At 36.5% G+C, this 26,231-nt stretch overlaps 1 protein-coding gene across 2 annotated transcripts in view; it reads right to left on the reverse strand.

The window, feature by feature from the left end:
- Positions 1–529: 529 nt before the first annotated feature.
- Positions 530–26,231, reverse strand: part of MCTP1 (multiple C2 and transmembrane domain containing 1) — a 197,444-nt gene continuing 171,742 nt past the window's right edge. For both annotated transcript variants that reach the window (XM_007425963.4, XM_088130050.1), the window contains 4 exons: positions 4,543–4,652; positions 3,295–3,404; positions 2,605–2,702; positions 530–646 (listed from right to left, as the gene is read on the reverse strand). In XM_007425963.4, coding sequence (XP_007426025.2) covers positions 575–646; positions 2,605–2,702; positions 3,295–3,404; positions 4,543–4,652 — 390 coding nt within the window. In that variant the 3' untranslated portion in view covers positions 530–574. The remainder of the gene's footprint in view (positions 647–2,604; positions 2,703–3,294; positions 3,405–4,542; positions 4,653–26,231) is intronic.

The following is a 26,231-nucleotide window of genomic DNA, read 5'->3' on the forward strand; positions in this document are numbered from 1 at the left end:
TTTGGAGATCCAGTAAGACATCTGCATGTTGCATGTAACTCATTTACTTCCAGCAAACCCTGGTTAATTTATAATATCTGGTTATTTGCAGCAGGCAAGGATGGTGGTGGATAAATCTGCTTTTTTCTGCAAATCTAATATGTATAAAATAGAACTTTAAAAAGTGAGCATCCTTTTTGGGATAAAATATCAGTTATTTGGTTTCTTAATAGTAATTAGAGCATGAATTAAATTACATTTTTAATTTAACACATCTTTACCCATTTATATGTGCCTATCATGTACCATTCCATATTCATGCAATTGATGGCTTCTCTCATCTAACAAAGCTTGAGCATAAGGTAGATTTCAAACCTTCATTGTAGTTCTGTACAGTGGAAAGAATATTTTCCCTGCTAAATCTCTCTGTACACTATTTACAAATTTCTCATTAAGATTACCAAACACAAAAACAAAAACCACCACCCAGAAGAAAGCAAACAAATGAACAAAACAATTGTGAAAAGAAGAAATGTTTCTTAGGTGGTGTGATGCCTTGTTCAGATGTTCAGATCTCCCCAGCACATGGACCCGGCTAGCCAGGGTTGTTTTTCTTCCTTTTACTTGGGCTATGAGAAGGGTCTTGTTTCAGTTCTTGATATTGCACCTGTTTAAACATAAAGTTCAGACAGCAATTTCAACTCAATAAATCAAAGCATTTAAAAAAATACAACTATAGAATGGGCAAGAAATATTTGGGGAAGGAAGCAATATTGTCCACACAAACTGCAATATGGGCACTGTTCCTAAAATGCAAACCATGGCAAATTACTAGGTCAAGGAGAAGGAGGAAAACAACAACAACAACACAAAGTATATGTTGCAAAGGAGACTGTGGCAATAAACATTTCTGTAAAACCTTCTCCCACCCCACTTCCCACAAGGAATTACTTCAAAAAAGTCCAATAACAACTTTTTTAAAAGCCAGAAATTCTTTAAAATGACATTTTTAAAGTAGTGTACTCCTTGTTGGGACTATTATTTAGAGCTCTATTACAAAGGTGGCTACCTACTGATATTTTATTTATTTATTAAACCAATTTATATAGCTGCCCAACACACACTGTGACTTCTTGCAGCTTTCATTTCAGAAATCAGACCCCAAATACAAAACCTACTATACCCCCTAGCAACAACACATTCAAGCTAGCCATTTGATGGGCTCTGTATCAACCTGAGATTCCCAGGCCTGCTGGCAAAACCATGTCTTCACGGCCTTTTGGAAGAGTATCAAGGTGGAGGCCAGTCTTATCTCTGGGGGTATGATGTTCCATAGGGAGGGAGCCATCACAGAGAAGGCCCTTTTTCTCAGTCTCGCTGGATGAACCTCATTAATGGGGGGGACCTGTAACATACGCTGCCTCCCCAATCTGGTGGGTCAGATAGATGTAACTGGGAAAAGGCGGTCCTTCAAATAATCTGACCCCAAGTTACAATTATTTGCACAATTACAACTATATAACCCAGAAACAAATAGGCACTGGATCAGTAGAAATATTCTTCGCTAAGTATTGTTTGAGGAATATGTAGCAGTTTTCAGCTAATATAAATGCCTCCATCATATGAGGACCTTTTAAAGCACAAATGGTTACCATCATACCATCAGTCTTGCATGACCTGCTTCATATTACAATGCACTGAGTGAAATAATTTGCTCTTTTAACAGTGGTGTTTTCTACTTTCAACTTATGCCCCTCAAGCTCTTGCTTCAACGTATGCAAACAAGTCTTTCTGTAATATAACTTACACTGGTACTCTATTAACTCACAATTTAACTTGAAAATTAACCCTCTACAAATAATACATCTTTAATGGCTGATGTGGGTCTTCCGGGCTGTGTGGCCATGTTCTGGAAGTTTTGGTTCCTAACGTTTTGCCAGCATCTGTGACCGGCATCTTCAGAGGACAGGAGCAGAGACAGGAGCGGTAAATACCCTTTTTGGGTATTTATGGAGATAAGCGAGGGTGCCTGCGGGGGGTGGGAGGGGTTTCGTGGGTTAACGAGTGGCTGCTTGTTTTGGTGATCAGTGTATGTGTATATCTTCCTGGGGATTAGGCAGGGTTTTTTGTGTTGAGTTGTTAACGAGTGGCTGCAGGGGGTGATTAGCATGTTCATTGTGTGAATTATTCATGCGTCCTGGTGGTTGAGCTGGGTTCGTTGATCTTTTGCAGGCTGTATTTTTCAGGATTGGTAGCCAGGTTTTGTTGATTTTTAGACTTTCTTCTTTTTTATTGAAACTGTGCCGGTGTTTGTGAATTTCAACGGTTTCCCTGTATAGCCTGGTATAGTGGCTGTTGGTGTTGCCCCCCCCCCCCGGCAGGCACCCTTGCTTATCTCCATAAATATCCACAAAAGGGTCACCTCATCCTGGGCGTAGAGAGAACCGCTCCTGTCTCTGCTCCTGTCCTCTGAAGATGCTGGTCACAGATGCTGGCAAAACGTTAGGAACAAAACTTCCAGAACACGGCCACACAGCCCAGAAGACCCACATCAGCCATCAAATTCCGGCCGCGAAAGCCTTCGACAATACATCTTTAAGTTTAACATCAAAGGTATATACAGACCACTTGCACATCTGAAGGGACTCTAGAAAGAAAATCAAGTAGTTCGTTGTTATCAATTGCATATGGACTTCGGAGCTTCTTTGTAAATTTGTTGATACCTGAAGAAAGCAACAGTTCATGTTGATCAGTACTGATGCTTAATGTCATTGTAAAATTAATTGAACAGGCATGCTGGATTAGTTGTACATTCATTCTTGATCAGTGCTTCGTACTTTTTTCCTTGGAACACAGGAACTCCTGATTTTAACATTATCTCTATCAGCAAGAAAATAATTTTACTTGGCAGAAACTCTCTAATGAGTAGTGCCAAATTGGGTTTTTTAATGCCAAAATGATAACCACCAATACAGACTCAATGTATTCAATTGCATGAATGCCAATATACCAGTATATTGGTAATTTATTATTACCATTAATATTTTCAATATTGGCTCAACATTTGTATTAATAAAAAGTATATGTTAAGAAAACTTGCATGAGGAAGAAGAGCAGCAATTTGATTGGTATAAACCTCTATCTGGTACATTCAGATCATCACTGTGGATCTATATAGAGAGGACATTCTCCATGCTGGCACCAGCCACCATCAGAAGTACACTAGAGATAATATATCTTATAAATTTAAAGCAACTTGTTCTATATTCTACAGGGGGGAAAAAAGGGGGTGGGGTGGGGGAATGCTCTACTTACCCCAGACAAGGACAATGTATCTCAGTGGAATGAAATACAGGATGACTGTGAACACACAGAGGGCAAAAATGGCCAGCCAGCTTAAGAATGGAATAGTCCAGTTGAATGTACTGAATAAAAAATTAACAGATCAGAAATATAATAGCTTCAAAGAACAAAATTAATTTAAAAAAACAAGCACCAGCCAAGTAGAATATAGGTCTTTAAATGGAACAAGATTAATTTTCAATGAAAGAACCAAAATGTTTATGAGTATACATGAATACAGAATATGGTATGTGTTGGTGCTTTGGACCCAATCCCTAAAAAACAAATTTGGAGCTAAAACTTGCTCTACACTCCTTGAGAGTACAGTATTTACACTTCATAGCAGCTGTTCTTCATGCAATTTTTTCTAAAACTTTATCCAAATCCCCTCGCCCCAATACTGTGTCTCTTGGCTTTAAAAGGAAGTACACAAATCTTTCCTATGCCTTTACAGGGAAGTACACAAATCTTTCTCATAGTATCTGCATGGCCAATTTGATCTGGCAGGGTTGGTACGCCCCGGGTTCTTTGGATTATACAACATCATCTACTGGGATCCTGGAAGTGCGCCTTCTCTGTAGTAGTGCCTGCCCTCTGGAATGAGGTTCCCCTCGAGATCTGGATGGACTCTACTCTACAGTGTTTTGAAGGGACTTGAAGAACTGGCTCTTCTCCCAGGCCTTTAGCGAGGGTGAATGAAGACTCCTTAGATTCTTTTTTCTGTTCCAGTCCAGGTTTTGTCATCTTTATTCCTTATTTTTGTTTCTGATTATATCCATTTTTAATGTTTTTATCTGTGAGCTGCCCAGAGTCATTTGGAGTCAGGTGGCATACAAATTTAATAGTAAGTAAAAAAAATAAAATAAATAAAGATGAAGTCTAAGTAATTCTCCCTAAGATTATCTATCCTGGCTTTTTCTTATGATGTCAACTATCATCCAAACCAATTTAGTTATCTGTGTAGGCTCTTAATCGAGAAGGGAATTATGCATCTCTACTATAATGTAGGTTATTTTTTCTTCTGTTTCTGTTCTACATTAGATAGAGTATTCTTCTAGAGGTCAAAGCGACAGAACTTTAATGGCAAAATAAGAATGATGGATTTTTATAGTAACGCTTTTGTCCTTTGTCCAAAATATGTAACATTTTGTAACTTGAATGGGAATACAAATATATGAACATAATCTGAGAGCAACCAAGCATCCATTTATCAACACTTACTTCTTAATCCTTTCTCCAAAAGAAGCCACTTCATCAAGGATGTTCTGAACACTGACACATACTTCTTGAATGGCATACAGTTTATTCATAAATCCTTTCTTTTCACTGTCCTAAGGATTATGAGAAAGAGAATCAATTAACAATCACTGGTAAATTGATTACATTTTCCCCAGTAAAACATGGAAGATGCAACTAAAATAATATTTTTAAAAATGCGCACATTAAGAAATTTGTTAGTTTCCTGTGCTTTGAACTATGCTCCAAGGACAAATGAGTATATAAGTGACTATCTTAAATTGTCACTATTATTTTTACAAAATATGTTCCAATAATTCAGCAATTTAGTGTATTTTTATTACATACCAGGTATATCAATTTCACATCCTATGTACTGATCCAGATACATATCAGGATATTCTGACTGGGAACTTAAACTTGGAGAATATGCAACGATGGCAAAATTAAGAGTACGTATTCACAACAGAACTTTAACCAAATTTAAGCAAGAATGGTTCCCATCCATACAATATATTATACAACAAGGCAAATATAAACACCTGCAGTTTATAAACACTGCAAATTAGTAGTGGCAGAAAAATGAGGAAGTTAGAAACTAAATAGCCTTTTCCCCCTTTTTTCTTTTCCTTTTCTGTTGTTATTTATTTTGCTTTGTCTGTTTTTTTAAATATGCATAAACAATAATAAGTAGCAACACAGTGGAGACCCTAGTATTAAGTATTCAGCTTAAGACAGAAGCCTTTATTGTACAACTAATATTTTGATGTAATTTGCAGTTGTTCATTAATGCTATATTTTAGCTTCGGATATAAAATGTAATCAACCTTACGCTTATTAACATTCACATTTCAAATCATAGTTAACACTGATACAAACCTTTTCTTTTTTTCTATCTTTAAAGGTTTAAGTTATCTAAACATTAAACTGTTAATAAGCTCTAGTCAATACTGTATAAATACCACTGTATCAAAATAGTATATCACTTACATCTTATAATAATAAAACAAATTTAAAAAGAGGGAAAATTGTTAGTTTCCTGTACTTTGAACAATGCTCCAAGGACAAATGAGTACATAAGTGACAACCTTAATCTGTCATTATTATTTCTAAGAAATATGTTCCAATAATTCAGCAGTTTGGTGTATTGTTATTTGAAAATAAGTATGTCAATGCCACATCCTATGTACTGATCCAGGTACATATCAGGATATTACTAGCTCACATTTCTGGGATACATTTTCTATTATTGACAGGAATATGTCTCTATTTTAAGATAAAATCTTTTTTGGAAAAACAAGGAGTAATAAATCAGATATAAAGTAGGTTCTGAAGATAAAATGTCTGATCTACTCCTTTACCTAAGGCCTTTATGGTGGTTTGGAAAAGTTTCAGTGTTTTTGCCCATTGTGTTAGAGAAAAGTGGCATTATTAATTACATGAGTAGGAACATACATTTATAAGATAAACTAACATTAGCGTTAGACCCATAATAGCCTGATGCAGACAACAAACAAAGCTTTTTTGGCCTTAATTAAGGTCTGCTGTGATTCCCACTGGGAAACGAGCTTAGAAGGTAACTACTGTAAAAATAACCAGATCTCTTTACAGGACCAGAAGTGTTAAAAGATTTGTCCATCTGAAATTACTTTGTTCAGAAGTTGCATCATATGCTCCCTGGGGTAAAAAGACTGCTGTCCTAAGGTAATGGAGTTGATGCTGAAAGGGTGACTCCAAAGTGTCTAGCTCTTTTGGGAGCCCTCTTTTGTCTGTCTTCATGTGAGGGCATTGAGAGAGAGAGGGACAAGGTGACATTATTGCTCCTGTGGGCTTTCTTCCCTCCAAATAGCTACTCAATTTACCAGCAAGCTGAGAGCAGTGAAGTTGAATGGTAGATAACTGGAGTACAAGTGGTAGCACTCCTGGGATTAGTTGGATCAAACATGGAAATGGAGCCCATCTGTAATCCTATTCTGTCGCAGTAGATGTAGCAAAGAGCAAAAATCCTACTCTTCTTTTTCTCCATTGTGCCTATACAAATACATTAGTATTGTTTTTCTATACCGTGAAGCATTCCCCCCCCCCGCCCATAACTATGGGAGACGACTAATGTCTCCTTCAGTGAAGAACTGTACATGTTGCTTAGGTAAAAGGGGCTGAAGCATTTTTAAGACCAGAACAAGATAATGTTTGGAAGCAGCCCAGGCTGTTATTATAGCCAGTCTGAATAAAAGTAGTTTTAGCCTTCCTAGGGAATTGATTTCCTGGTCTGGTCTACCTAGTGGGACTGACAATGCATCAGGATGAAACTGACTACCTGGACCATTTCATATGGGCTTTTGTATGAGATATGGTACTGAGACTGCTTTGGTCACCATAATGGAAGATCTATATTAGGCAGGGGGGTTGGGATATATTGCAGGGCCTGTGAGATGATTGTGGCTGTGGTGTTTTTTTTACTTTGGGTACTGATCTGTATTTATTGTCATATGTGATGTTGTTGGGATATAGTGTTTTTTCAACTGTTGTTAACCACCCAGAATCATGTTATTGACATGGATACCCATATAAATTGAAATAAATGAATACATAAATTAATCAACCAGAAAAAAGATGGGGAACTACAGCCTTGCTAGTTCTCCTAGATCTCCTGGCAGCTTTTCCAATGATTCGAGTCTTTTCTGTCAGAGCTCATTCACTAGGTGACGCTGAGGGACTACTGTTCAACCCTGAAGTTACTGATTTGGGGTTTCTCACAGAGTTCCATCTTGTCCTCTATACTAATTAACATCAATATGAAACCATTGAGGGAGGTCATTTGGAGCTTTGAAAGGGGTTGCTATCAATATGCTGACGACATCAAGCTCTATGGCTGTCTACCATCTAACTCCACAGAAGCACTCAGCACTCATTAAAGCAGCCCAACCTTTTTTAAGTTTCCATGTAGGCCTGAAAAAAGGCGCTGCTGTTCTATCAAATCTAATAATTAAAGCAGCATGTATTTCATGTGACGATTAATGCAGTGACATCTTTTTTCAGGCTTGCATATTTTAAAGAGTAATAGAGAGGACCTGTACATGTTCTTGCATGAGGTATTTATTTAAGTACTTACTTCCAAATCATTTTCAAAGTGTGCACAGCCCTACAAAACATATTAATAGTGAGCATATTTTAAATGAAATGACAAGGAGTATGAGAAATTAGCTTCTATGCCAATGTCTTTACTTTCTCTACTAGTCCTTAACACCTCATTAAAAATAGTGACCCTGCTTGCTTGTTTTTCTAAGTTATAGGAGTTAACTAGATGGCAGTTAAGTTGTGTTAATAATATAGGTTGAGAATCAATCTGTTATAAATACCTTAAGGATGTAGTCAAAAAAAACGGGCTAGCTATATTCATCACAGTTGTTTATATATGAATTATTATTCACATATTACAGCCATACTGTTTGTCAGTTATGATAAAACTCCATTTTAGAGTTGTTTTAAATCCTTTGATACAAGACACATTGCCTTCCTATATAAAGTACAGGTAGTCCTCGATTTACGATGGCAATTGGGACTGGAATTTCCATTGGTAAGCGATGCAGTCATAAAACATGATCACATTGCTTAGCGACAACAATCCCTGCAGTCCCAGTTGCTGTCATTAACCAAATACCACAGACGTTAGGTGAGGCAACTTCCTGCCAGCTTCCCACAACCAAGTCAGTGGGGAAGCTGGCAGGAAGTTGCAAATCCCAGATGTCTCGCAAGCAGGCTGGTAGGCAGGTAAGTGGCTGTTGCCAGGTGGGGGAACGCGTGAGGGGGTGTGTGAGGGTGCAAGATTTGGACAACATCTGGACAACCCCAAATAGTCTGCATTTTTTTACAGCCTACATATATAGTAGTAGTCCTAGGTATATATAGGATTTTATTTGAACTAGCTGTGTTGCTGCAACAGCATTCTTTCCAGTAAATAAGGATGACCACGAAACTATCTTTCTGCTTAAGAATTACTAAGTAAACAATAATCCAGCCTCAAGTCACAACTGCTTTCTGTTCTTACTTATATTTCTTCAGTTTAGATTCCCAGATCTAAGCATATCTTGATTCATCATCAGGACTTGTATGGAAAGAATGCTATCAGAATAACAAAACACATTCCCCTCCCTTATACCTCTAGAGCTCAAGAGATTTTCTTTGGAAGATCCTGAAGCTATTTTTCTTTACAAATATTTTAACAAGATCAACTTGTACCTTCTTGAATACACATCTGTTCCACATTTTCTCTTTTAATGGAAAGAGCCACTACCCTCCTCAGTCCCATTGCATTCTCCACTTTGGAGCTTAAAAAAAATTTGTTGACATATTCGAAAGGAGGCATAGACAAAACAGCATTGGAAAAAGAAGGCAGACAGAAGGATAAGGGTTCAGCTTTGCCTAAACTAATTCCACATGCCCCATGAAACATTAGCTGTTTTTTATTTCCTGTTCTAAAGATTTGCAGAGAAAATATTCCAGGCTAGTGAAAAGTTGCACTTTTTCCCAGCAAGGTGCTGTGTTAGCAAAGAGAACACATGAGCCAGTTTCAGCAAACTGAAAGTCCTTAATAATCCATTTTCAAGTACTGTTGGTATTTCCTCTCAAAACAAAGATGGGCTCTAACTGGAATCAATTTTGTCATCCGTACGGCTACAATTGCCAACTTTCTGGAAATAATTGTCTTTTAAATATTGTATAAAAGTACAAACAACAGTTTTACAACTATCCAATTTCAATCGTATATTTGTCTGCAGTTAGTTTAGCAAAAGGAAGATATTCTGAGAAGGAAAGCAGAGAGGAATGAAGTATTGGAATTGTAAAATTAATCTTACTGCTTCTCTAGAATTCACAAAAAGCAAACGAATTCAGTCAATGGGTATAGATTTGTTTCTTGAGCTTTTTAAAATGTGGTATAATAATATACATTGCAAAATAAAATATAAACATCTTGACTGATTCATCAAATATCCAAATACAGATAGTCCTTGCTTAACTACCCTAGTTGGGGCCAGAATTTCTGTAGCTAAGCAATGCAGTCATTAAGCAAAACATCATGTGACCGCACTGCTTAGCGATGGCAGTTTCAGTTCTCCCAGGACCGGTCATTAGGCAAGGACCTCACGTTTCTTCTGCCTGCCTCACTTGCCTCCGCTTCAACTCCCCGGACCCATCTATCTCCCCCATCCCTGCCTTTTGACTGCCGTGCCCTGCTCTCCACTCCACCCTGCACCCCTATCCCCTTGCACTCTGCCACCCCTGCCATCCCCTAGCTGACCTTCACTTCTTCTTCCTCCTGCTGCTGATGAGGTGTGCCTGGCCGGACCCTTTGCAAGGCCAGCAGCTGCCTTGTGAACGGCCCAGATGTCCTGGTCAGCAGTGGGAGGATGAAGATGGTGAAAGTCAGTAAGGAAGTGGAAGGAGCAGCAGAATGCAGGGCAGTGGGTGTGCAGGGTGGTGGGGGTGGCAGCGGAGGGCAGGGCAGCCAAAAGGGCAGAGATGGCAGGGAGATAGGTGGGTAGGGGAAGATGAAGCGCACACTGTGGTCAGGCTGGCTGCCAAGTGCCCAAATTTTGATCACGTGACTGTGGGGGTGCTGCAACAGCTGTAACTTGGAGGACCAGACGTAACTACAATTTGTTCAGCTCCATCGTAACTTTGAACAGTTACTGAATGAATGGTTGTTAAGTGAGGACTACCTGTAATTATAAACAAAAAAGCTTGAAGTTTGATGTTTTGTAAAGGTTCTGAAAAGCATTTCACAAGTTTATTTTCAACAACCTGACAAATAGTCAGATCCTGAGTTGAAACTAATAGGTTATGTTGGCCCTGTCAGAGTCAGATTTAAGTAATGACATTTTGAGCAAATAAAAATGTAATACAAGTGGGGGGTTTCTTTGCAAAAATTCTATAATTATAAAAATTCTGAATTCCTAAGAATCCCAAATTATTTCTAACCAAACTTACTCTTTAAGGCAAGAATAGAGGAACAATTTTAACATATTTGATTGCCATAAAAATGTACTTACAAGGTATAAAAGTGCATTCTAATAATAAATTAAATAAGCTAATAGAGTGCCTATAGCTTTTCTCCCCTTGTATTTTGTCAGAGTAGGACAACACTTGCTGGCAACTTAGATCATTAGGAGAAAATGAAACTCCAAATTTCATGGAAACACTGCAGGGCCTTTTGAATTTTACACCTTTTTAATCTGGATTATTACTGTATGCTTTTCACCGGAACTGTATGAAACATATAGGGAATTTAGTCCATTAAGAAGAGATGAAACATGCCAAATTTCATAGAAATCATTGCAGTAATTTTTAAGTTAAATAATGTTCTGTCCATAGCAATCTCTTGCTCAGATCACTTCTGAAGCACTCCCAGTAACTTTTTATCAATACAATTTGGCTGACACATCAAATTCAACCCATCCTCAATCTCTTCTGTGATGCTGTCTAATATATTAGTACACATGCATCTATCAATTAGGTAAAAATGAGATGAGAAATGTTTACAAGGATACCCACAAATTACATTATTTACAATGTAAAAAGATAAATTTAAAAATAAATGACAATAATAAGTAATAAATGGAGAAGGAGCAAGGAAGTATATAGGGCTAAATAAAGTACTGATGCAATTGAAAAAAATGCCTTTAAAAAAATATTAATGAGATGTTGTGGAAGAAAGGGAAAGGATAGGATGGGAAAGAAAAGGAAGGGAAGGGAAAGTTGGGTAAACAAAGTAACTGAAAGAGAATCAAGCACGACTAGACATGAGAACAATGTTTAAAAAGCATCCAGTTGTCAAGTGAGTGCACCACTTCACACAGGACCAGAGAAAACAATTTTGTGGGTAACAATTAGCTATGATTGCAGTTAAAGCGAATATACATCAACTTCTCCCTTCACTCACTCCTTCTGTCTTGCCACCTGCCCAAAGGCTATGATTGGAGTTATCACAACTAGCACTTCCCAAAGTCAACATCCAATTTCACCACTACAGCATTACTTAAGTACCAAAAAATGATTTTGTATCTAATATTACTTGAAATATTACTTGAAAAACTTAAAATAATCAGGTTTGGATTCATATAAATTCAGAGTACAGCCCTAATAATTATTCTACATTAACGAACAGATTATTATTTATATCACTCAGGAATAATTATATTTTTGGACAGAAGGTGAGAGCTTGGAAGAAAGACTAGAAACAATCCTCATGTATGGTTCTGTTTCACTCATAGCCTTTCTGGAAAACAATCAGATTTAAAAATTGAGAATATTGTAGAGCTAACATTCTCTATAAGTCTCCAATTAATTTCAATGACAGGGAAAAATAATTTGTCATTAAATAAGATTTCAATACAATACCATGGTAAATGGGATGAAAAGTGGCTGGAAAATCCAAAAGAATCAACTAGATCACACTCCCTTCATCTCTCCCCTACAATACGTTATCTATTAAAGAAAGCAAAGTTACTTTGATCCTCAAAATATATTGAATCTAAATAACTGTTCTAAGACTATCTGAAGTTGTCTAACTACCCCTCTCATATTTCTTGCCCAAAAAGAAGATAGTTCAAACAGGACAATAGTTCTCAAAACCTTTGGGACTAGGAAAGCCTTCTTCAGGAAAGTTCATGCTACCATCTTTTATAAGGCTACAGATACAATTCTGTGATCTAATTAGGCCTTCACTGTAATCCTAGATTCACCCTGCCTCCTCCTACTAAATTTTCCTAGACAAAATCAGTAGAAGGTCAGATTCAAGCATCTTATTTAGTTCATCAAACCTCAACATCTGGAGCTGACTGCAGCCTCCCAACTCCAATTAATTAGGAGCTGGACACTTCTTGAAATATTGCCTGAATTCTGGCACTGAATTGTAGATGAACACAAATTATTTCTTCAAAGTTTGTCACAAATTTGTTATAGCAAGTGACCAAAGACCCGGTTCCTTTTCTGATCTAAGCTAGATCCTAGTAAGTTGTTCTCAATTCTAGAAAAGTCTGCTGGGAAACATCTTGAGTTACAATGGAGGAAGCTAAATTTATTTTGCAGATTTCTTTTTATACATTTGTTAGATTGATATCATGCCTTTTCTCCAGGAATTGAAGACAGAATTCCCTACTCAGTTTTTCCCCCAGAACAAGGTAAGTTGATCAGAAAGAGTGTGTGACTCATCCAAAGTCACCCAGTAAGCTTCCACAGCTGAGAATGGACTTGAACTCAGGTCTCCCCAGTCTTAGTCTTGTACATTAAGTACTATTCTGCACTGTCCTAAAATTGAGGTTCCCGGGTTATTCCAGTGATGCTGTAAAGAGATAACAAAGAAAGGCTCCAAGAAAACAAGAAAAGCAGAACAAAGTTTAAGTCCTGCCTAGAGAGAAATAACTCAGTCTTTTGGCTGTGTCTTCCAGCTGCATTAAATGACTGTTCCTGTCTTGCAAACAGTTTGAACAGCCAGTCATTTCCAACCTGGTGTCTTCCAGCTGCATTAAGACTACATCAACCAGACTTGTCAGCATTTAGTAATTTGCTAGGAATTTTGGAAGCTGTAGTCCCAACATATCTGGAGTTTACCAGTTTGGGAAAACAAATGTTGCTTTAGGCAGGAGCGAGCAGCCAATACTTTGCAGCAAAAGTGGCCCCCCGGATCACACCACCAAATATGGCCATGTGATTTTTTGTTTTATTTTTGTTTTACCTCCCTGCCTGCCACATAGTAAATATGACATCAGATTAATTTGGTATTATGGATTAGCACAGGGAAACAAATATTTTAGTTCATATTTTAGAGTCAAGCCATCTTTGACCCAGAACAGGAAATATTTTCTTGTTTCAAATATCAAGGGGAAAAAAACGGTGACTGTGATACAATTTGCTTTGGGATATTTTCTTAATAATAAAAAAGAGGTTAACATTTTAATAAATAAAAAATAAATATAGAATGGAACTCATTTTCTAAAAGAGTTAGTAGCATAGTTTGGGTAAACTGAATGTGACATAAAAATGAGGTTATTATGCAGCTCAAAAGAGATACCATGGCAATAAGGACTATAACAATAACTGGAATACATTAGTTCTTTGCTAGCAGGATTACAGAAGATGAGTAAGACTGATTATGCATTATGTCTACAATAAATACATGCCAATGAGAACGAAACACGCCAAGATTCACAGAATGATGATACATTTTTCACTGATACACTGTGTACAAACCTGAACAGAAGAACAGATGTGTTATCTACAGGGCCTGAATAAGGCAAACATAATATTTAGATAGTAATATGTTAAAGAACATGAATGGGCACTTTCAGCTTATATATCCTGAGAAGTCCAGCTTTAATTTTCTTCTTATATTGTATCTTTTGTATGAAATCCATTTTACTTTACAAAACTTCCAAAACAAAATATGCATGTTAAGAATTGGTTATTTTAAATTTACATAGGTTTGTGCATGCTGTATGTATGTATGTATGTATGTATGTAATTTCTATGAAAGGACCAAGCAACCTCCTTTACAGCTGGATCCTCAGATTCAGAAAACAGCCAAACCTGCCTTGGACAGCTTGCCATGACCCACTCCCATTTCTGGAGCACAAATATGTAATCCTGATATTCTACCCTTTCATTATAATATTTTTCACATTTTCATATATGAAACACATATTCAACAATTTTTTGTTTTAGCAAATTGGGGTGAAATTTAGGGAAACATAAGAGCTTTGTATGTGAAGTAGGCATACCAAATGTCAGTTATAGATGTAGACATTTTGAGCTAAATTCTTTAAAAATCTGCTATATAAAATGTGTATAAATATTTTGTTTCAGAATGAAGCTTGAGTATTTCACAGAAATCAATGCAGTGGTGTTTTTTTTAATTATACACTCTTAAATTCTGGTACTATATAAAAATGTGCCTCATTGTTTTGAGTCTAAACATAATGCAATTTGCAGCAAAATAGATCCCTGTAATAAGGAATATTTGTAGCAAAGTAGAATGAGATAGGTTGAGGGATTATTATGCAAACTAAAAGGGTGGTGACGAGAAATACTAATAGTTGTTCACAAATGGCTTGGATTTGTATGTCTCTTGGAGAGGGCCAAAAGAAGAGTAAGACATTAACTCACTCATCTGTTCCATAAAAGGAAATAAAGTCTTTAACCTAGTGAGGTAAATAAAATAGTCACAAAATTTTGCGAAATCATTAAGGATGAGCAATGGGAAACTATGAGATAAGCTGAAGGTAAAACTGAGGATGCTTAGACACACTTATGTACTCTCCACTTCCTTGTCCCAGCCCCCTAACTAGAACAGGTTTAAGGGTTGAAGTGGGAACCAACAATTCTTAAGCCAGACAAGATTGTTATATTGCAATGATCTAGGAAATTATAACTGCAAAATTTTCAACTAAAATGTCAGTGAAGAGTTTATTTTTATACATAGAACCTGGAATCATGTTATTTTACAACTTGCATTTAACATTTTAGAGAAATCTTGAGGTTACTAAGCATCTCAGTCATCACTGTGGTTTTAGAAGACTCTACTGCAAAGTAAACTCGATCAATAAATTATGTATTAAAAATGTTAATACCACCTGACTCCCAGTGACTCTGGGTTGTTCACACAAAAAAATATATAACAACAACATAATACAGTGATAAAAACCAAGAACAAGATGGCACAAACTGAAAAACAACCAAAGCAAACCCACAATACCCAGAAGGGGCCTTCAGTCACCCTCACCAAAGGCCTGTGCAAATCATCCTAATGTTTGTTTCTCCTTTTAACTTTGATCCTGTTGGCCCTCATCACCCAAGTTTGCTACTAGAAAGAGGTATGTAGTTTTTCAAAAAAGAAAGTTTCCATGGCCTGAGATACTTCAAAATGACAATATGGGAGTTTAGTGAAAAGTTAGTATCTTAATCCAATTCAGTACAGAAAATTCCCAAATCAATTCTCATATCACATAATTTAGCAAATGCAAAGGTCATGAAGGTGTTCATGCCAAAGCACTTTATAACATCATACAATATTTTATAAGACTGCACTAACAAGTTCTGAAGCTACATTCTTTTCAATTCTTTGTATCAGTTTCATTATTACTTTTTAGACCTTTAGCTGCAGTTGTAATGAAATAAAATATAAATGAAATAAATTATCTAGAAATACAGTATTATGAAATATTTAACAATATTAAATATATCATAAAACTTAAACAAGAGGCTGGCAGCATTACCCAAAGCAATAATAGAATAGCAGTAATACCTCACTAAAACCAGCGGTTCCTAGAAGGCCTATGAAAATAAAACGGTATTTTACTTGTTGTTAAAGGGACTACACAGGTGCCAGGCAAATTTTTTGGAGAAGAGTGCATTGCAAACCATGTATCTCTACGGAAAAGAGCCCTTCCTCATTTCTCCAGCTGCTTTTTGAGCAAGGAAATGTAGAGAAGATCTCTTTGTGTCCAATTCAGAAATATGGGAGGAGCTCTCCTTCCAGTAACATGGTCCCAAGCCTTTTTAGGATTTATAGGCTAGTACCTACAGATATCAATGTAAACTTCTAAGGCAGCAATATTTGAAAGAGGCATCGGACTAAACAGAGTATAAAGACTCGCAAATGTTATTTCAGGGAGATATTTGGATTTCAATGTCTTTTTAAAATGAAACTGTTAGCATAAGTCCAATAAATAGGAGGAATTGCAGTATTTTTTAGGGGGTGTAATGACTGGGACTCTGGGCTTATGAAAAATGTTTTCCATCTTATGGCTTATTCTAGTGAATCTAACAAAGGAAACACTGGCAGTTACAATAGAAGAATTCAGTGACAGCATTTATCTTCAATGTTTGTCAGGTAGGTTTTGTATTATTTATTGTCTTGTAAATAAGTTTTAAATGCTTTTTTAGCCTTGGTTACAAACTATCTATCTATTTTCAGTTCAACAGTTGGGAATAAAAGCTGCCATTATTTGATGTCTTTCCCTCTTCTATTCTTTGTTCCTACTTTCCATGGATTTCATTATAGCTACTAGAGGTATACACTGTCAGATCTAGGACAGAGCAATACTAAGTAAACAGGGAGGAGGGTTGTGAAATTTTTATGATCCTCGGAAATAGAACACATTCAGCCTCCTGCATGCTTTTTATTCCATTCATCAACAAAAAATACTTTTTAGACAAATGTTTTTTTCTAGTCTACTTTCACTTATTTGATTAATTCACATTTGAAGTGCTTGCAGTATTTTTGAAAAATGGGTAATTACAAAGTTTCTTTCAGATTCTAGGCATTTAGGGCTAAGCAAATATTCATAATTTAACTAATCTTTACTGAATAGATAGCTGCCAAAATGATAACTGATTCTCCCAAAAAAACATAACTGGTGATCTGTGGGGGCTCAGAGTCATTCAAATTATTGTTGCACACACCAAAAAAATTAACATGAATATACAAACCAGCCCATAGAGAGCATGATTTGTAATCATATGAAATTAGTCTAATGCCATTATATCCAAAAATCTCATTTACAAGCCACAACTAGTAAGATTTTATTGAAAATATTATTTTCATATTTAGAAAGACCTAATCCAGTACATACTCTGCTTCTCTATTACTTTGAAATTTCATGGGACAGCTCCACAGAGAAGATCATCTGCAGAGGCATTAAATATTCCTGATAAACGTATTTTCTGGATGATCAGAGTCCTCCAGGAAAAGGGCAACTGAAGATCTTAATCCAATTTTTTTCCTGCAGGAGGAAGTACTGACAGGGATCATGCACATCAATCACAATAGGTTGGAACAGGAGAAAAAAAAAAATCTAAACCTAGCACTATGAACCAATAATGGATCAAATAACTACTTATTGACAAAGATAAGTCTGAAACACAAATTACCAAAAGTTAACTTTATAGTTCAGATAATCATTCTTTGAGCTGTACCAAGAAGATTCAGAAAAAGATCCTACTAACCAGCCATAAAAAAATTATTGAAGATAATGCATGGCACTATTTATCGTTCAAAGCACTTTTGTTTCCAGAATGTAATAGACACTGATGTTCAATCTTACACATTTTGGTTCTCCTTACTATAGAAAAGGGGTTTTAAGAATAGTTTCATTTCTACTTGAAAATGCTTCAAGGTGAAGTAGGATTTATCAACCCCAATCCGTCATCATATGCACTAGTACTGGATTTCATGGTGTATTCTGAGCAATGGATATTCATTCTTTTTCAAGTTTCAGCTATGTAAATATTTTATATTTTTATGCAATGGTAATTTTTCTCTACCAGAAAATTAATGGAAGATCACTGCCAGATCTTAACCAAAACACAAGAAAACAAATGTTAAAGTTCTAAATAAAATCATTGTGCAATGCATTTCCACCAAATTGCTGCAAAAAACATAAAATGCCCTTATTGTTTCATGCTAAAATGATGAGAATATAAAGAAGTTCCCTTGGTAACAAGAGGTAGCTAATCCTGATTGGGCATAGTTTCTCTTTTGTCTGAAATCTCTTCACTCTACAAAGAAAAGGAGTAGCATTCCTTATTAAAAGATTTTTCAGAGAAGAAAGGAAAGAGACAGCAAGAAACTCCTCTCCCCCCCCCACCCTTCAGGAATGGGATTTCAGTAGACCAGTAAATGCAGGGTTCACACTGTCTGGAAAAGATGCAGTTTACAAATATAAAAAGATAAAGGAAAAACACAAAAAGGGGGAAAAAAAGAAGCTAGAAAGCATATTTTTTGAAAACTTAACTATAGTTTCTGCTCTTTCAATGTGGATGAGGTTGTTGAAGGCCTTTAGTTCTTATTCTACCACTCCTAGTGCATTACCAGACATGGCTTTAGATCTGCACAGAAAGTGAAATGATCCCCAGTCCCACCCCAATCAGTAGATGGCACTGCCAAGTGCATTTTATTACACCATGTCCTGGCTTCCTTCTGCTGTAATGGTACAATGGAAAGCACCAAGATCCACCATTAACTGACTGGCAAAGACTTCATTATTTTCCTGAGAGGATTTGAAGTCACATCTGGAATACACCTAGTACATTTAAGTGGAACAAGCTAAGCCTTGTGAAGTTCAGGTTATGATCTAATGTTGTCTATTTATAGTATCACAAGTGTGGCAAATGGGACATAGTACTTCTGTATAAAAAGGGAGGCATTTCTTAACCAAACTAGGCTCTCTAGGCAAACCCCCCTCTGCACCTGCAACCACCAGATTGTTCTTGAAAACCACCACATAAAGAATGAAAGAAAACATACTTAAAACTAAGATTATGGACTGCAATATATAACAGCAGCAGAGAATTATCTACAGTGGTGCTTAAAAGTTTGTGCACCCTTTTGAATTTTCAATATTTCTGCATAAGTATGACCTAAAACGTGATCTGTTCTCTACACAAGTCCTAAAACTAGATAAAGAGACCCCAATTAAGTGATTCCTGGTGACTGCCTGGACTAGTCCCTGCAGTTTTCTTGGCAAGACTTCAGAAGTGGTTTGCCATTGCATCCTTTTCTTACAGCCAAGAGAGTATGACTGGCCCAAGGTCACCCAGCTGGCTTTGTGCCTACGGTGGGACTAGAACTCATAGTCTCTTGGTTTCTAGCCTGATGCCTTAATCACCACACCAAACCAGCTCTCAAAACATTATACTTGTTCATTTATTTACTGAGGAAAATTATCCAAAGCTGTGTACATACAGATCATGTTTAAAGTCATGTTTATGCAAAAATATTGAAAATTCAAAAGGGTTCACAAACTTTTAAGCACCACTGTATTTGGAACAGGTGAGTGAACAATACATGTTATTGGCACCAACAATTTTTGAGCATGTTTCACTGCTATTATGAACATTTTTAAAAAGAAAAAGGTGGCTGGACTAGGAACTGAAGATGACTCACTAGGGCTCATTAGCTTCTTTTTTCATTAATTTATTTTTCTTCCCTACAAATACAACACAATATAGGAAAATCAGTTTGCTCTTAGGAGATAAACCTACCACCTTTCATAGAAAAAGGCACAGGGAACTTCAAAATACTTTTAAAATTCTGTTTTTGTATCTTTTCTGTCTTGAAACAAAATATATTGAAATCTGCAATGAAAATGGTTCCAATAATGAGAAATATCTATGCTAAATTTCTGGCAGATTAAGGAAAGGAGGTTTTGTGCAAAAATACAGACTGAGGAGAAGGAACCAAATGACACCCTTCTTGAATGCAGTATAGCCTCTCCAGATATATGGGTAGAAATAAAAGAGATTAACTCACTTTCCTTAGGGCTGCTAGGGAGATACATTAGCTAGTTTTACAGTTATAGGATGGGCAAATTAATAAACAAACGATTCTCTCCCAAGGATTTGGAGATTATCTACTCCAGTCCCCAGCTCAGTGTAGGAAACTCACTACTACAGTATTCCTGAGAGACAGCCATCCAGCCTCTGTTGAAACATCTCTAATGAAGGGGAGTCCATCACCTCCCTAAGGCAGTCTGCTCCATTTTTAAACAGCTTCTGCCACTAAGGTTTTTTTTTCCTGATTTCCAAACAAAATCTACTTCGTTATAATTCAAACTCATTGTTTCTTGTTCTATGTTCTGGAACACTATGAACAATTCTGTCCTGTCTTCTACATGAAATCCTTCAAATACCTGAAGGTAGTTACCATTGTCTCATCATAGCCTTCTCTTCACCAGACTAAACCTACCAGTGCCACCAACCATTGTTTCTAAGTTCTTCATTCCAGGTCCTTTACCATATTGATTGCTGACCTCTTTTTGTCAATGTTCTCCCTACAATGTAATGTCCAGAGCTGGGTATAATATTGTAGGTGTGGTCTGACCAACACAGAACAGAAAGGAATGATTTCTCTTGATCTTGACAGTATACTTCTATTGATGCAGCCTAAGATTACATTTGCTTTTTTTTTTCAGAGGCATCATACTGTTGGCTCATGTTCAGCTTGAGATTTCACCAAGGCACCCAAGGTCCTTTTTACATATACTGCTTTCCAGAATGGTCCTCCCTCATGCTTTTGATTCTTCCTATCCAAATGTAGGACTTTGCATTTGTCCCTGTTGAAATACATCTTGCTGATTTTTGCCCAATATTCCAGTTGGCAAGATTATCCTAAAACTTGACACTGTTCTTTAAATATTTGCTATCCACACACCCCTTTACCCAAATATTAACTGTGGACTTTGACACACTCAGGCACAGAACATTAAAAAACAAATCTTCAGGTTGGTGTATTTCATTCTTTTCCTTAGAAAAATCTAGGACTTGTTTGTATGGTAGTACATCTGTCAGTTTTAAGCAAAGAGGATCATCTGAGTAACAAGAATTAAGGCCAAGGAATCAAACTATTACATTTTCATTTCCTTTTTCAGTTCAATAGTGACTGAAGGTATTTTGGTTGCACCAGATATAACTTGTTTTTGAGGGAACTGTGTTAACAAATACAATTGGTGTGCTGCCTTTAGATCAAAAGAAATAATTCCAACAGTTACTGAGATGGGCTGAGCTCTACAGATTAAGAATACATTCTACAATACAAAGAAAGGCTGACTATTTCCTTCCAATCAAAATTCTTAAAGCATTACTGAATAACAGCCTTAAAGTTGTAGCCCTTCATCCAATTTGTTGTTTGGGGAAAATTACTGCAGCAGTTTAACTTTAGACTGCCATCTTTTTCGTGTAAAACTGTCTGGAGTTACAGTGGGATGTATGAAGAGACTAAATTATTTACAGCAACAGTAAAAAATGTAGTAACTATCCAGATTTAATCCTAGTGCCTGCCACAATGCACTGTTACTAAAACAGGCTACAATGAAAAAAAGAAATGTATTGGGCAGGCCAAGGAATAAATGGCAAACCTAAACTCAACAGAAATTATCAATGATGGTTCAGATTTGATTACTTTTGTTAAAAAAAATGTGCCATAAAAGCTCAAAGATTTCATCATCAACACTTTCTAATTTAAGAGTTATAAAACACTAGTTCTTGGCCTATTTGGTAATATGCAGTGCCAGCATATAAGGAAATAAGCTTCCTAGATTAGGAAAAATGCCAGTGCTGAGAACAAAGAAACAATTTCATTTATAACAGCAATTTAGAAATGCCGAAAGGGGTAAAACCAAGGAGCAAATCCTCACAATCTAGGCCAGCAAATGAGCCCATGACATCGCAAAGCTATAACCCATAAGTTAACCTAGCAATCAAAGGGTTTTCTTTAGATAAGAGAGTATCTACAGTTTACTCAGATTTACTCTCAACCTGCCTACACATGCACCAAGGAGCCTTTATGGATATCACTGACACTCATGTAAATAAAGCTGCTACTAGAAGATGATACTTTTACTTTGATGCATGCCAGAGTCCTAGTTAGGCTTTAATTAAAGGAACATTAACAAAAAATAAAGTCAGATGGAGCAGGGTACTAGGCAGCTAACTAGAGAAATGTCCTATACTGTACCTACCTGGTTGAGTATCACCTTTGCTACAGCGGGTGTTCAACCTCCTAGATTGTAGGATTGCAACAGGATGCAATCCTACCTCTAACTTTAATTTCAGACTAACTGACAACACCTGCTTAGGTGGCCTATCTAGCTTGTTCCTAGAACTGAAGAGACGCATCTTCAATTGCTTGCTTGCTAAAATAACTTCACAAACTAAACAATTTCACAAGTTAATTATGAAATTAAAATGGGAGGCCAAGATCAAAAGCTTATAAGTTGCTGTAGGAAAGCTGGAATATAAAAATATATTTATATATTATAAAAATGTAATAAAGAAAAGACACAACTTACTGCAAAAAAATAAAGACTGCCTCCCTGGGTATTGTTATACCGTAATAAACAGGTCTAAGAATGGAAAATCATTTAAGCCACTCCAACAACATTTGGTTCTTTTGATTACAAGATTTAGTTTAGCAAAATAATTACTTAGAAAAAAAAACAAATGCTTTTTAAAGAGAAATTAACATGAGTTCCTACAATTAATTATACTTACTGATTTTTCAATGCCTTTAAACATTGCCTTAAACAATGCCTTTAAAACAAAAATTAAAGATGAGAAACATGTGTTACTAAAATCATTATCCTCCATTCAAAAGCATTTCATTAATATTAATGCTCTTTGGATTCTATTTATTTTGAACACTGCAATCTTATTCTGTGAACAAGCTGTAAAATAAAAAAGTAAATACAAATATCTTAGCCACCATACTTCTGATATAGCATTTTTAAAGCAATAATGGTAACATCACTGAGATCAGTTGATTTATCTATAAAATGTAATTAATCAATAAATCAATGTAAGCTTCTTTTTCTATGCACTAGAGACAAGCTAGCCTAGTATTATATTCCTACTGACATAACTGCAAAGGCAGTCTGATCTGATCTGGTAAAATATGGCAAAAAATGACACAATTCCGTTGATATAGCACACTGAAAAATGGAAAGAAACGCCAGTATATGAAATCTGAGAAACCAGATTTTAAAATTAAAGACAAAATTAAAATTAAGACGATGAAATCTACTTGGTGAAAGCATTAAGTGATCCCTGGCCCTAAACACCAGGGCAAATCACTACCAGGAATACAGGGCACTGAACTATCAGACTGCTCCAGCTGTTCCCAACTTAATAGATTATCTTCCCTGTCTCTTTCAGAATTGCCAAACAGAGATTTCTGGTTAAAGAAACTGTAACTGTTAATAAGGCTCATGAATATCCATGAATATTCAATATCCTTGAATATCCCTATTCAAGAGTTCACTAATTTGGCTTGCTTAAATAGACAAATCATTGCCAATTACATACTTAAAAGACACTCCTCTCATTAAAAAAAAAAAAGTACTGTTCAACACCATCCCTTAAAAAGAAAAACCATATTTTTCCTTATCAGGCATACACCAATGAAGAATCTATATTGATGGATCTCCAACAGCTGATGTTCACCTGTTGTGAAAAACAAAACACTGAGAGAGGCAGTAAATAGATAGAAAAATATTCCACCATATAACCTGCTTCCTAAAAGAGATGGGGGTTCCAGCCAGCCATTTCTTCCAAGCATGAGATTCTAATTCCTATCACCTCCTGTCATATTCCAGCTTCTATAGTATCACTTTGCTTTTTCTAACTACGAAAATACTGGTTTCTTCTTTTGGAATTTTCTCTCTAAAAGATTTTTGGTTCTTTTGTATTTCAAAAAGTTTGGAATTCTTTTAAGAGTAATGGAGCATCTCTCTTAGTCCCCAACCTTGTTGGCATTCACTACTTAAATTCAATATTAAAAGGAGTGATTAATATTATCAAAGTAAAACTGTCAAGTTTTTTAAAAATTACATATGGAAATGCACTCCGCCAATTAAATTATTTATTTATATTTCAAATTTGTCACCACCCATCTCACTGCAGAGTGACTCTGGGCCAGTTTACAGTAAAATATAATGGCATTTATAGCTTCCAAAAACCAAAGTATTTTTCTCCAATTTCAGAATACCATGGAAATAGCTTATGTAGAAGCTGCTTTTGAATCTTTAATTTTATAACTGTATATAGAATAAGTAAGTCTAAATATATAGTTACATTAAACAACATTACATAAATGGATAATTCACAAGTGTAGTTTGGATTTTCCTTTCTAACCATTAGTTCCAGCATACCAGATATGTATCAAGTTTTGGTGACTTATATCTGTACAGCCAGTAGTAAATTACTGAAAAGCATACCTTCTCTGGAAACTACAAATTGTGACCAGAAAGACTACATCAAATATCAGAAAAGTATGAGTTCTTTTATATATAAAGTTTTGAGGAACTAAATATACTTTTGTGTTAATTGGTACTAGCAAAATGATTATCCAGTTATAAGTTCTGTTTACCATCCTTTTTTCCTTCCATGAAGTAATATGATTTGAGTCCTTTTTTCAGTCATTGGAGGCTTATTTTGAGAAGGGCAAATGAAGGCAGGAAAAGGCTTTTTAGAAATGTGATTAATATATCCCTTAGTAGCACTCATTTTCTGATAATGAATTCACCATCACCACCAGTTGTATCATAGTCATTTGACCAGGAAACGCAGAAATAACACATTAATAAGATCTCCATCTTTTTATAGGCATATTTATTTATTTATACATATTTATATAGCACCCGTCTCACAACAATGACTCTAGGCAGTGCACAGAAGATTAAAGCCAAAAACTAGTAACATAATTTACAAAAAAACATCCAAAACAATATAACACATGCCTGGGGTCTAAAAATTATTCTATTTAAGTCAGTGAAGTCAATGAACTAATTAGGGCTAGTTTAACCTTCCTGGCCCAAATGCCTGAAAGAACATCCAGGTCTTTGATGCCTTATAAAATGCCAACAGAGTTGGGGTCATCGAGTAGGGGAACACTGTTCAATAGAGCAGACACTGTGACAGAGAAGGCATGATTTCTAGGTCCCACAAGATGACATAACTGAAGGGACCTGGATTGTACCAATGTTGCCAGTTCTGATGGGGCAAGCGAAGACAACTGGGCACAGGTGGTCCTGCAAATAACTCATCCCTGTGCCATGTACAGCTTTATAGGAGATAACAAGCATCTTAAATTGCACCCAAAAGCCCAATAGGAGCCAATGTGGCTCATGGAGCAGAGGTGTTGCATGGTGTGAGGTGCCCAAAACTACTGATGCCACTGCACTCTGGATCAGTTGTAGCCCCATGTAGAGTACATTACAGTAATTCAACAGGAGGTGACTAAGGTATGAGTTACTGTGAGTAGGGCTTCCCAGTCCAGAAACTGGTGCAACTGATGCACAAGATGAACCTGTGCAAAGAACCTCCTAGCCACAACTGCCACCTACTCTTTGAGCAGGAGCTGTGAGTCCAGGACTCCCAGATTGTGTACCAGTTTTGTCTGGGGAAGCCCAGCCCCATTCAGAAATAAAGATGGAATATCTCTGAATCATGGTGGTGGTGGTGGTTCAAAACCCAAAGCCACCCAGTCTTATCAGGGTTGACCTGAGCCTGTTCATATCCTCTCCCTGCAAAGAAGCATTAACTACCACATGGACCCAACCACGTGTCACCTCTTGGGAGGCCTTAAACAACCTGGAGGAATGTGGATCAAAAACATAGGTGAATAAGGTCACAGTTCATATCATCAGGACCAACAGGTTCAAACTCTTCCCAGATAACTGGGCAAGACCATCTCAGGTACTTCTACAGAAGCTGGGCAGCTAATGTCCAATGCTAAGCAAATCTGAGTGACTTTTACCTGACAGATGCCTAAAATAATCCTTACAGCTACCCTGCAAGCATTCCTTGGATTCGTCCTTACCCAGGAGTAATTGGGTCTCCTTAAATAGGGCCACTGGTTACCTTTCTGTGGACACAGTAAAGACAGAGATACAGTCAGGTCCAGAAATATTGGGACATCGACACACTTCTAACATCTTTGGCTCTATACACCACCACAATGGATTTGGAATGAAACAAACACAATGTGCCGTAACTGCAGACTGTCAGCTTTAATTTGAGGGTATGTACATCCAACTCAGGTGAACGGTGTAGGAATTACAACAATTTGCATATGTGCCTCCCACTTGTTAAGGGACCAAAAGTAATGGGACAATTGGCTTCTC

The sequence above is a fragment of the Python bivittatus genome, unplaced genomic scaffold, assembly GCF_059951505.1.
Source record: "Python bivittatus isolate LINGU-HERP-01145 unplaced genomic scaffold, Pbiv_v1 ctg000850_np1212, whole genome shotgun sequence".
NCBI lineage: Eukaryota > Metazoa > Chordata > Lepidosauria > Squamata > Pythonidae > Python > Python bivittatus.